The sequence below is a fragment of the Impatiens glandulifera genome, chromosome 9, assembly GCF_907164915.1.
Source record: "Impatiens glandulifera chromosome 9, dImpGla2.1, whole genome shotgun sequence".
Classification (NCBI taxonomy): domain Eukaryota; kingdom Viridiplantae; phylum Streptophyta; class Magnoliopsida; order Ericales; family Balsaminaceae; genus Impatiens; species Impatiens glandulifera.
In genome coordinates, this window is record NC_061870.1 from 29,103,672 (window position 1) to 29,115,774 (window position 12,103).

The 12,103-nt window shown below is 31.8% G+C and overlaps 2 protein-coding genes and 1 pseudogene across 2 annotated transcripts; 1 reads left to right on the plus strand and 2 right to left on the minus strand.

Annotated features, from left to right (window-relative positions):
• Window positions 1–2,079: 2,079 nt before the first annotated feature.
• On the minus strand, window positions 2,080–7,005 carry LOC124915077 (phosphoglucan phosphatase LSF1, chloroplastic). The gene is made up of 10 exons (XM_047455727.1): window positions 6,680–7,005; window positions 6,456–6,562; window positions 5,414–5,861; window positions 4,773–4,841; window positions 3,720–3,841; window positions 3,326–3,541; window positions 2,830–2,935; window positions 2,613–2,725; window positions 2,372–2,516; window positions 2,080–2,278 (listed from the first exon to the last, which is right to left on the minus strand). The coding sequence occupies exons 1-10, from the start codon at window positions 6,977–6,979 to the stop codon at window positions 2,159–2,161; spliced, it is 1,746 nt and encodes a 581-aa protein (XP_047311683.1). The 5' UTR covers window positions 6,980–7,005; the 3' UTR covers window positions 2,080–2,158.
• Window positions 7,006–8,863: 1,858 nt separating this feature from the next.
• LOC124916166 lies at window positions 8,864–9,709 on the minus strand. Its single transcript, XM_047456898.1, has one exon. The coding sequence runs from the start codon at window positions 9,707–9,709 to the stop codon at window positions 8,864–8,866; it is 846 nt and encodes a 281-aa protein (XP_047312854.1).
• A 287-nt stretch (window positions 9,710–9,996) lies between these two features.
• Window positions 9,997–10,148, plus strand: LOC124916836 (annotated as a pseudogene).
• The last annotated feature ends 1,955 nt before the right edge of the window (window positions 10,149–12,103 follow it).

A 12,103-nucleotide genomic window follows, 5' to 3' on the forward strand; every position in this document is an offset into this window, starting at 1 on the left:
AAATTAAAATTTTAACTAAGTAATTAAACGTGATTAAAGCCTCACCTTTAATTTATTTTTTATTTATTTTAATATAATTAATAATACAAATTAGAGTAAAATATAAAAATTAAAATAATAATAGTGTTTTATATTTCTTAATTTTAAACTATTTCAAAATTTTGTAAGAAAATATAAATTAATATTAATAAACAAGTTAAAATAGTTAATGGGTTTGATTCGGTATTTAAATAAAGAATTTGATATTCCTGCTCAAGAACCTAACAAATCTCCTAAAATTGATGTAACTTCTCTTAAACTTGATTCAGCATTATGTATTCCGATATGAAATATCCTTTTAATCAAAGAGATGAAATTAGACGAGCTTATATCAAGATGGGGTCATATCAACCTATTAAGGATGAGTACCCGCCGACCAAATTTGGAAATCAAAATCATTGGTTTAAGAAATTTACTTGGTTAGAATACTCTCCTTTGAAAGATGCTGCTTTTTATTTCCCATGTTTCTTGTTTGAACATAATCAACCCCAAAAACCTACATTTACAATAGATGAATTCAAATATTGAAAGCGAGTTAATGATGGGGATAGATGCTCTTTTGTTATGTATATAGGATGTAATATTTCACACATAATAAGGCAGTTGAATATCTTGATAATCTAATGCATAGTCTTCAGATGAAAAACAAAATAACAGATTACGGCTTACGGTTTACAGCAACTACTGAAAGCACTCGGTGGCTCACTTTGCAAGCGTGTGCATTGAGAGGGCACGACGAGTCTCCATTTTCTAATAATCGTGGAAATTTTATTGAAAAAAAAAAAACGGAACATAAAAAGTTAAATCTGATATGCAAGTTGAAGTCAGCCCCATATAATTTTTCATCCTGGCCCCACCCCTATTATATATATATATATATATTTACATTCTTATTAAATAATTAATCAAACATCAAATTAATAAACCATGGGAAGAATGTCAAATTTACACACCAAGTTGTAAGGAGGTGTCAAATTTACTCATTAAGTATTAAAATTCTATTTGTATATACTAACTTGTCAAAAAGTGTCAAATTTATTTAAAATAACGGAAAAGTTAAACGGAGTTAAAAATTTTGTCACATGTAATATCCACCTATTTTTTATTTATTTTTAATTTACATTACTTTAATTTTTTTTCATTCAAAAAAAGCATCCAAATTTGTTATTTCTCTCTCTTTATCATCAACTCTTCATTATAATTGTTCTTCTTCATCTCTTCATCTTTTCATCTTTTCAACATCGCTGCCGATTGGTACACTACGGAGGGCCCCACCTTTTGTCCAGTATCTTTTACAAGTCTTGTAGAAATGCTCGGCTGTTCCGCCACCTTCACCGTCGTCACAGTTTTTCGAGCCACCTAGTTGTTCTTCCGTCACAATATTATTATCTGACTTCGAGATAGCTGGTTCTTTAATTTTCCGGAAAAAGTTGAAAAAAAAAATCTTTATAGATGATTAGTTCATTATTTTATTATTTAATCTTCACTGCAGTAACACATACTCTATCAAATCAATTTTAATTTCAGCTATAACCTAAACAAAAATAGACGATCAGAGCTATAGAAATGGTGTTCGTGAACATTATAGAGATTTCAAAAAAAAAATAGATTACTCATATTAGAGAGGAAGATGAACAATTAGAATGAAAAGTTGAGGGTAAAGAGAGAAAAAGAAAAAATTTGGATGTTTTTTTTTTAATGGAAAAAAAATTAAAGTAATGTAAATTAAAAATAAATAAATAATAGGTGGATATTACATGTGGCAAAATTTGTAACTCCGTTTAACTTTTTCGTTATTTTAAATAAATTTGACACTTTTTGACAAGTTAGTATATATAAATAGAATTTTGATACTTGATAAGTAAATTTGACACCTTCTTACAACTTGGTGTGTAAAATTGACATTCTTCCCCATAATAATAACTATAAAATCAGAGTAAGAAATCAATCAAATCATCACCTCCTATTCAAAATTTTCTACACTTAATTTGTGGAGTAAGAAAGAAAATCAATTTGAGACTGTGTGTAATATTGTAAAAATGTAAAAATGTAAAAATACAAAAAATATGTAAAGATCCATCCGACCTAGAAAGATAACTTTGTTCCTTAGAAGTGGTAGTTACTTGGGTGATAGTGTAATTGGACAAATGGAGAAAGCAACATATCTTGCAGCTTTTGCAAGTAAAAACCTCTCCGTCTCTGTTAGTGGCCTCTCGATAACCTTCACAACATTTGCATCCTACGACAATATTCCATGTATATATAATTCAAATTTTTCCAATTAATCTTATCATGATCTTAAATACCCTAATCCTAACCTAACCTAACTTACCTTCTTTTGTTGTCTAGAAACCGGCTTTATGCTTGCAGTGTCACCAGCAACAATTACATTGTTCACGTTACCACTTTCATCCCTTTCAATAGGCGAAGCCATTGAATGTCTCCACTGTTCGTTTATTATGTACTTATAATAGTACCTGACCGACCGACCAGTTCAAAATGTACACAGACAGATCATCAACATAATAAATCTATTGAAAAGAGTATTAGGCAGTTTTGTTTATATCTCTTACTTTCCATGTGAAAGTCTGACATCAATTTCAAATCTAGGGCCACCCTTGTGGACTGCCTGAATTGGTTCTTTCCAGTTCCCTGTGAAATCACCAACCAGCCGTACATCCTCTCCCTACACATTTCCAAGGAACACAGTAAAACTGCACCATCAGAATCCTATCTCAGACACTATTTCTAACCAATTCTGTTTGGAGGAACTGAAAGAGACAAACAAACCTCTTGACCATTCCACACAAAGGTCACTACATGAGTTGCAGGTCCGTCATGTCTCCCCTGTTCCACCAAAGCAATAAGATCCCATGTAGCCCAGGTGATTGCTGATCTACAGTTAAAATTATTCGTTAAATTTCCTTACAACAAAACTAATTGTTATTATATACCCATGTATAAGAAAATAAAACTAATTGTCCTTGATATAAGTATTCTGCTTTTAATATTTATGCACCAATCATTGGGACTTGAATTGCCCATTTGAAAACGTTTTTATTATTTGATCGCAATCTAACTTTTACTCTTTGTTACTGTCTTTCTTTTGACTGTGAAAAAGGATGCACTTCATAGTTCACAAGCTATTTTAATACAAAGTTGACCATTTTCCAAATAAAAAAGGGCATCTGAAATATTGCACATCAACATGGTTCAGATGAGATCCTTGGATGGAACCATGAGCAAATGGAATAATCTATAGAAGTGAGTGAGGAGTGTTCAATACCTGTCTGGCTTACAGGAGTGTTGATCAGTGACGAAATTATGTGAGACGTGAAGAGAAGTATCTGTCATCCAGTGCAGATACGCAATTACACAAGCAGGGGAGCGATCAAAACCAGTAGTACAGGTAACATAAACACGGTGATTCTTTTTCAATAACCGTAAAAGAAGACCAACACAAAATGGGAGCTTTCTCCTCATATCAAATGAATCTCCATCTCTGCCAACAAGGGAATACATAGATTAAGAGTGATACAATGAATGAGACTTTGTATTGGCAAATCTAAATAAGCATGGTAATTGGACACCTTGTGAACAAATAAAGAACACCAGCAGAACAATATAGACCATAAGAATACAAACTTCATAACCGTTCTTCTCGTACTTTATGAAGTTACCTTATAGGGTAGTTAATCATAAGGATGTTAGATTGTTTACACGTCTCATTGATTAAATTCCAATTTACTCCCCAATTTTCCGCTTCAATTTCACTCTGGAAATTCATCACAGCAGTAATTCCCTGAAACAGAGATTACCAGTCCCGTAGTGAACAAGAAATTGAACCAGAAAAATGAAATGAGAAAGATTCACTGAAAATCTTCTTCAATCGAGAATGAAAAGAAAACATGACAGTGAATGAAAGGCAACCCCTTTTACAATTGAAGATAGTTTCATACTTATCCCTGTGCAACTCCATTTACAATTGAAGATGGTTTCAAATGAAATATTCAATTTCATAAAACAGTCCCTACGTATATTTCTCACATATAACTTGGAAGGGCTTCAGAAGATTCACCAACAAAATATCGTTAGACTGAACAAAGACCTAGGATTGGCATAAGAAGCCCACATCCATAAAGCCAAAACTTGACTCAGAAAAAAGTTTCTGTTCCAAAAAGCTTTCAACAAATGGAAATAAAGTATCATTTATAGATTTTCGTTTTGGTGAGGAGTTTAATTCTCATTTAATCCAAATAAGGAGTTTGGTGAAGAGTTTAATTCTAATTTAATCAAATAAGGAGTTACATATAGGAAATCAATTTGCAAACAATACAAAATAGCATTTATAGAAAATTTACTATTAAAAGGCACTATTTACATCTGCATTAGTACACCAGCATGATTGTTAGTAAAAAACACACCCATTGACGAGTGTTATTTTCTTAGAAGTGAACATGATTGAATATCACTTCACAATGGGAATTTTGTTTAATACTTCTATAATTAACTCGGAATCACATCATATCTTTCCTCTAGAAACTATCCAATATTTATAATAATGAACATTCAGTAAGAATATTGTGCCTTCTTAGAAGTGAACATGATTGAATATCACTTCACAATGAGAATTTTGTTTAATACTTCTATAATTAACTCGGAATCACATCATATCTTTTCTCTAGAAACTATCCAATATTTATAATAATGAACATTCAGTAAGAATATTGTACCTTCTTGGCCAAGGTCTCTACGTCAGTTTCTTTCTGTATGCATGACCCTACATATATATGTTCTGTTATCTAACACAGAAGGATAATCACTATAGTTAGTATATACAAATGAGTTATGCATCTAAAGAATCATCTTGGAGTTAATCTTATAACTTGATGTCATCTTGATAAAAATTATGCTGCTCTCAAGATAGTAAAGTCTACAATATTACAAGGTATACATGCAATACTTTTTTTCTTCTTCTTCTGAAAAGTAAGCAGTTTAATATGTGGTAGCCATATGTGTGACATAGAATACTAACCAAACAAAGGAAGATCCACAAGTTTGATCAGTATAATGACTTCGAAGTAAAAGTGAGCAATTTGGCACATGAATAGGTAAAGAAAGGAAAGGCCTACAAAAAGAAACCTACGGCTAGCATTCAGTCATGGCTGGAGTAATCTCAACCAACGAAGGAAATTTTATTTTTATCATTTTTTTATATAGGAAGTTAGCATAACACCCCACAGCCATGACTTCCATATAGAGAGGATAAAAGAAATTACATAACAAAAAACACTAGACAGCATGAGATCAGTGGTGGCGTGTGTCACTAGGACGGAAGTAGACAGAAATAAATAGAATAAGATCAAAACCATACCTTACTATAACGCATTCCAAGATTGTGATTATAGTGTAATTCTCCTTTAGAACGATCCAGTGCCTTAATATATTCCTCCAATGGAAAGTTTCCATGAGCCCAATCAACATCTCCTAATTCTTCCTCAGAGAAAATGGTTACAAGTTGGCAAAAAGGCAGAGAAATGTTGCTTTTCTGAACATGTCCTTTTTGCTTATTTAGAACCTCCCATCCTTGGACATCCAAGAACTTTGAAGAAAACACAACAAACCCAGAATTTCCGTTGCCATCATGGGATGTTCTCAAACTGGGAACTAAGATATTCTTGTTCCATGTGGAAACAGGGACACGGCCTTTATTGAAAAGGACGTCAATGACATTTATAGGATGCAGATGTTGGACAGGAAATGGCGAAAAGGGTCTCTCAAAGACAAGGCTACAAGTTCCAGATTGCTGTTTTGTTATGCACCTGTGGAAACAGAACAAAACCAAAGTTTTGGTTCTCCAAACAATGCTAAAACCTTTGAATAGGAAAACAGAATAGAACTTCACACTTACTAGCTGCTTACAAAATGCATTGTGTACCTCATACACAGTGTTTTGAACTATAAGAAGCATAAATTATTGCACCATGAAAAAAACAATATTACACCTAAGCTACAAGAAAAGCATAAAGTCGAAGCAACATATTTGCTTCTTTGAGTACAGGTCTTGTTGAGCATAGAAATATACCTGTTCAATGTGAGAAAAACAAGCAATTGTACGTCTCCTGTACAATTTGGTCATCAAGGAAATCAAATACTAGCAAGGAAAAAATCTCTACATTATCTATACATTTATAGTTCAGTCCTCCAATGTGGGTGCAGCAATATTTTTAAACCAACCATATAATAAGACCAATGAAGGAAAGTAGATTTACTTATGAGAAACTCCTTTCTAAGATGATTTTGATTTTGATTTCTCTGGAAAGATGCAAATCCACCCTCCACCCAATCCCAGCCTTACCAAATCCCAAAGACCAAAAGTATATACTGAGGAATTAAAGCAAGTATTAATTACATACTCGGTATCATCGATGCCATTGATCTCGATGAGCTTTCCAGTAGATTGTTCCGTCGCCTTTCTCAAAGTGTCACCCACCATAATAATCCTCGACTTCTCTGCATTAGCCTGCATAATTAATTATTACACTGTCTAAGTAAATGAGGATTTAGGAAGCAGCATGAAATTAGATTTTGATGTCAACAACTAATTCAAATATTAAATATTATCGCCAACAACACTAACCCCTTTCTTAAGAGAATGAACTATAATGTCACCGTCAAGAGTTAAAGCAAATCGAATACCCAACGGCTTCTCCAGCGTGACCATGTATTCATTCAAGTTCATCTTAAATGTCGAGCTGGACGAAGCTGACATCGCGAAAACCCTAGGACCAGTCGAGTTAAGTCGGAGCTTCTTCGCAGAAGTAATCCTCGATTTCCTCATAGACCAGCACAATTCCCCTCCCCATACAATATTTGAAAGGCCGGCCACAATTTTTCGGCCGGCGAAGCTTCCGAGAGGAGGCGAATGCTGGATGGACATGACGTTATCTACCTACAGAGATGGTTTGCTAGAAGGTTTTAGTATTGAAATAACAAGTATTATTAGCATAATGTATAATCTAGCAACTACGAGTTCTACATTCATCTGCTTGTATTGTATTGTGTTGTTGAATGATAGTAAAATAGAATGAGAATAAAGATTTCTGAGATGCACCTCTGAATATGGAAGTGGGATTAACACCCCCAAAAGAGAGATAGAGAAAATGAATCAAAATTCTTCGTGGTTAGCTCGCAATGGGAACACAAGAAGATGAAGAAGAAGAAGACTGTAGACTGCAGTAGAAGTAATGCATGGAGATTGAGATCCGGATCAGAATGAAGGGATTTTGGGAAGAAGAAGAAGAAGAAGAAGAAGGGGTGATCAGAGAAAGAGGAGATAAGAATCTACGCCACGTGGCATAAACGGGCCCGCTTTCTTTTTACGGTTAACTTTCACGGTTTTGCACCTTCTTCAGTTAATGAAGTTAACTACCTTTTTGAAAACATTTATTTATTATATTTATATTATTTAATAAATCATTATTATTTCTTTTTTTAACTCATAGTTATTTTAAACCTAATTTAATTTTAATAAATTAAATGATATTTTTTTTTATATTTAACCATTATATCAATAAAATTTATATATATAATAATGATACTTAATTTTCAGTGTATATATATATAAGAGAGGAACGGATATTTGGGTCGGATTATGGGTTAATCCGTCCATAAATTTAAAACAATTAAAAATAAAATTAAAAATGTTATAGGTATGTTTCGAAATTGCAACCCAACAAAACAAGTGCAACCTTTTAACCAATTTGACTAAAATGATTTTATATTTTAAATTTAACATCAAATTTGATAAACGCGGAACGTTTTAACATTTTAATTTTTTAACTAATTACTCTCTATATATATAATGATACTTAATTTTTAAATTGTCCGAATTGTTAGGTCGAGAGCTTAATTTAAATATATATGTAAGAGTAAATTAAAAATGCTATCACATTTTAACCGTAATATTTTTTCTCGAATTTTATATCATTATTACTCGTGCAAATTCACGGATTACATGCTAGTTATTTTAACTTCATTTATTTTTTAATTTAAAAGAAACCAAATGAACATATCTTTGTTAGGATTTATGTGTACTTCAATTCAGTCGAATCATTATTATTTGTTTTTACTTCAAAATTCACATGACTTTCTAATTTTTAAAAATGTGTCAATTTATTTCTCTTATTCTAAACAAAATAAAAATAGCAAAACTTATTTTAATCATTTTATTCCACATTTTTTTTATTTTTTTTAAGTAAACTTAGATTTTTTTCACGTCTACCATAATTTTAATTCTTAAATCCCTTCTAGAAAACAATTATCTCAAATTTGAATACAGGTTAAACTAAATCATTTGATAAAAAAAATAGTAATATATAAACTTGTAACAAATTTCAATTGAAATATTACTAATTCAACAAGAGAGTATGAGATTTCTTGTAATATTATTAGCTTCATTATTGTTTTATTAAATGAAATATTTATAATAAATATCGAGCTGATGAGCTGCATTTAAACCTCACCGCTCATAGTGTGCTGTAATTATCTGTCTGCCATTACACTTGAAAGAGAAATACACGTTTGTGGTCGTTTCACATTATTTAGAAATTTAAGTGCTTTTTTTAAATTCGGTATTTGCTCTATTTGAGATAAATAACACTTTAATTTACTAGTATACAAAATTCTAATAATACTAGAGTGAAAAGTAAATAAAAAAAAAAATAGAAAAAAGGTCATCTTTCTTCTTTATTTAAATAATAATAATAATATATATTAATTTATCTGTAAAGGGATGTGAAAGCAAGAATCATGGTGAAGTTGATTAGAATGGTGGAAAGCTTCTTCCGATCCCGTTCACACTAGTGAAGAAACCGACGAGGTCTTTCCTGTACGGAAGATACGACTTCCTTTTGTCTCCTTCTTTCATGCCTCCTCTCTTTCTCAGGTACACTGGCTGTTGCATCTCCGGCGCCGGCGACGGCGAAGACAACAGTACTCTCTTCACCTTCGCTTTCTCCTTATTCTTCGAATTTCGTCTTTCTTCCAAGATCTCCATCTTCTCAGACGACTTCTGTTTCTGATCTCTTTTCGGCGTTAGGAATACGAATGCATTCTTACCATCACTGTTGCTTCGGCCAAGTAAATCTCGAAGTTTCCATCGTTTTGATCCCGATCCAGTAGATCTACTCTTATTACATGTGCTAGGAGATGCTTCAATCGCTTTTGGCTTCCATACACAGTACGTTTCCGAAGGTATTGCCTCCAACTCATCGACTTCCGACGAAGAAGAAGACGACGAAGGATCGCCTTCTCGATCTTCCAGGAACAACTTCTTCAATGGAATCTTAATACTCAACGCATCAGAACTCACCTCGCCTCCCTGATTTACATTAATAAGAAGATCGCGGTTGAAAATTGGAAAGACCTCACCAAATTCATTGTCTCCTCCTCCAAAATCATGATCATCATCGCAGCAACGAACAAAGGAGAACTCGAAATCATCATCATCTTCCTCATCAATTTCTTCGCCTTCTGTTCTAAGTTCTTCGCCAACTTTAGCTGCGATATCAGCAAATCTATCAGCGCTGTAACTGCTGAAGCTAGGGCATACAAACAGATCTTTCATTGATAGCAACTTTAGCTGTTCATCATCATCTTCTTCTTCCATTTATCTCCTTTCTGCAATTATAGAGAGAGAGAGATTGTTGGAAGAAACGAGAAAAGGTTGGTGTTGGTTATATGTTGAATTAATTCCATCAATGGAGTCACAATCACACGGGTTTGGAGTTTATACAGGTGTTAAATAATTTTAATAAATCAATATTTTTGTAACAAAAAATGATAAACTCAAAAGTCAAAATGTTTGATGTGGATAGAGAGAAAAAAAAATCTCACCTTGACATGTGGATAGTAGAAAAAATAAAAATATTCGGCGAGATGCACATGAATAAAAAAGAGAGAAAATAAAAAATGTTTTGAACCATAGATAAAGAACGTAGTAAAATGCGATACTTGGTGTGAATTGCAGAATCCTGTGAACCATCGAGTTTTTGAACGCAAGTTGCGCTTAAAGCCATTAGGTTGAGGGCACGTCTGTCTAGGCGTCTCGGCTTTTAGAAGATCGGCTTTCGGGAGTTCGGCACTCGAAATTTCGGCACTCGGAAGCTCGGCACTCGCAAGTTCAACTTTAGGAAGACTTCAGCTTTTGGATCTGGCTTTCCTGAGAGAAACTTCGGAGGGAACCAGCCACTAGATGGTTCGATTAGTCTTTCGCCTCTATACCCAAGTCAGACGAACGATTTGCACGTCAGTATCGCTTCGGGGCGAAGCCAGAGGAAATGGACGAGTTTTAAACGGCCTAAGGCCGTTTACGACCTCGATTTCTTCAAATCGATCCGTTTTCACCATTTTTTTGGTTTTTTTCGTAAAAACGTCAAAAATCAAATAAAAATAACGTGTTTTTTTAAAACGTGAAAACGTACGATTAATATAAAAACACGTTAATTTCGAATGTTTTAATTCATATTTGATGTTTTTACGAAAGAACACGAAATAAACACTTAAAAACGTACAAATATTGAAAAAATTTATGAGGCAAGGCCAAGGTAATTTTGAGAAGAAAAAAATATCTGATCCCAAAATAACCGTTCTGAAACGTGAGAGCAATGCGCCTCTCAATGAGTTTATCATTTCTTTTTTGTAATTTAATCAATTAAATAATTTATTTTTTTCATTACACTTTTATTTTATTTATTTTGAAATTAAACCTTCATCTATTTACTAAACTTATATTAAATAACACTACCAACTTATATTTAATGTGTGCCACTAGCACATATTTATTTAGTAACCTAAAATAGATATTAATGTACATATATATCTTTCTTTTTATTGCTTGTGATATCCTATATGAGTTATGTTACTTGTTGATTGCATAGGATAAAAAATGTGTGCACTTTTACAATGACATGAATAAAATTGATGGTATTAATGTCATTTGGAATAAAATACCATTTATAGATTTAGAAATTACACTTTCATTATATTATGTAAATATTTTTTTAAAGCTTTTTGTATATTTGGTTGTTTCTTATAGATTATAAATTTTCATTATAGATTTTGTGAATACATCATTTATTTAATGTTAAATATACAATATTATATATCAAAATGTTTCTTTAAAAAACGAGGCCAGTCTATATTATGGTGTAATAGCTGGACAAATGAATCTAAAAACATGTTAAATTATGCAAATTATGTGCATAATGAGAAAAGGAGATATGAAGAATATTTTTTTTAGATTTGACCTTTTTGTATTTTATTATTATGTCAGATTAAACCTTTATATAATTGGATTTTCACATTATGATCAGGGCATGTTTCATGTGTTATTTGAGGATTAGTTTTGGATTTTATAAAATAAACTTTATTTATAAAAATAAGTATGTTATTATAATGATTTTTTGTATTTAAAATTTATTTTTTTAAAGATAAAGTAATAATATTTTAATTGATAAAATGAGTGATATAATGTTAGAATTATAGTAACGTGATAGAGAAAAAAATTATACAAAATTGGATAAAATCTTTAAAAAAAAATATATATATCAAACTACATCAAGAGATAACAAGTCTATCATAATTTGGAATAATTTTAAATCAAAGATTTGACTATGTGTGAAAGTAATTGAAATTCTTATTTAATTCAGGATGGGTTGTTATTCGGTAATAAGACTAATAAAAATATTTAACCTTCAAAATCTAGAGATGGGTGTACGTAAGAGAGTAGTTGAGATTTTTTGATCAACTTATTAGAAGTTAATTAGATCCAATAGAATAATAAGTTCAACAGATAAGATTTTCAATTTATTAAATTTGACCTTCTAGAAACAATCACTTAAGTTGTTTAATGATGGGTTATTAATCAAGATTTTTATTAGATAGCTTATAATTATTATTTTTATAAAAATACTTTAATTAAAACAAGATGAGTAGCAAAACTCAAACATAGGAGCTCTTGGAGGTAGAAGAGACTTAACTCTCATAGTTTATATATGTTTTT

What these genes read in the sequence shown, in the direction of transcription:
- LOC124915077 (XM_047455727.1), bottom strand. Translation starts at nt 6,979, where the DNA reads ATGTCCATCCAGCATTCGCCTCCTCTCGGAAGCTTCGCCGGCCGAAAA. An exon ending in TTCATTCTCTTAAGAAAGGG is followed by an intron (nt 6,563 to 6,679) that starts GTTAGTGTTGTT and finishes TTAATTATGCAG; the next exon opens with GCTAATGCAGAGAAGTCGAG. An exon ending in TAGAGACCTTGGCCAAGAAG is followed by an intron (nt 3,842 to 4,772) that starts GTACAATATTCT and finishes TCTCTGTTTCAG; the next exon opens with GGAATTACTGCTGTGATGAA.
- LOC124916166 (XM_047456898.1), bottom strand. Translation starts at nt 9,709, where the DNA reads ATGGAAGAAGAAGATGATGATGAACAGCTAAAGTTGCTATCAATGAAA.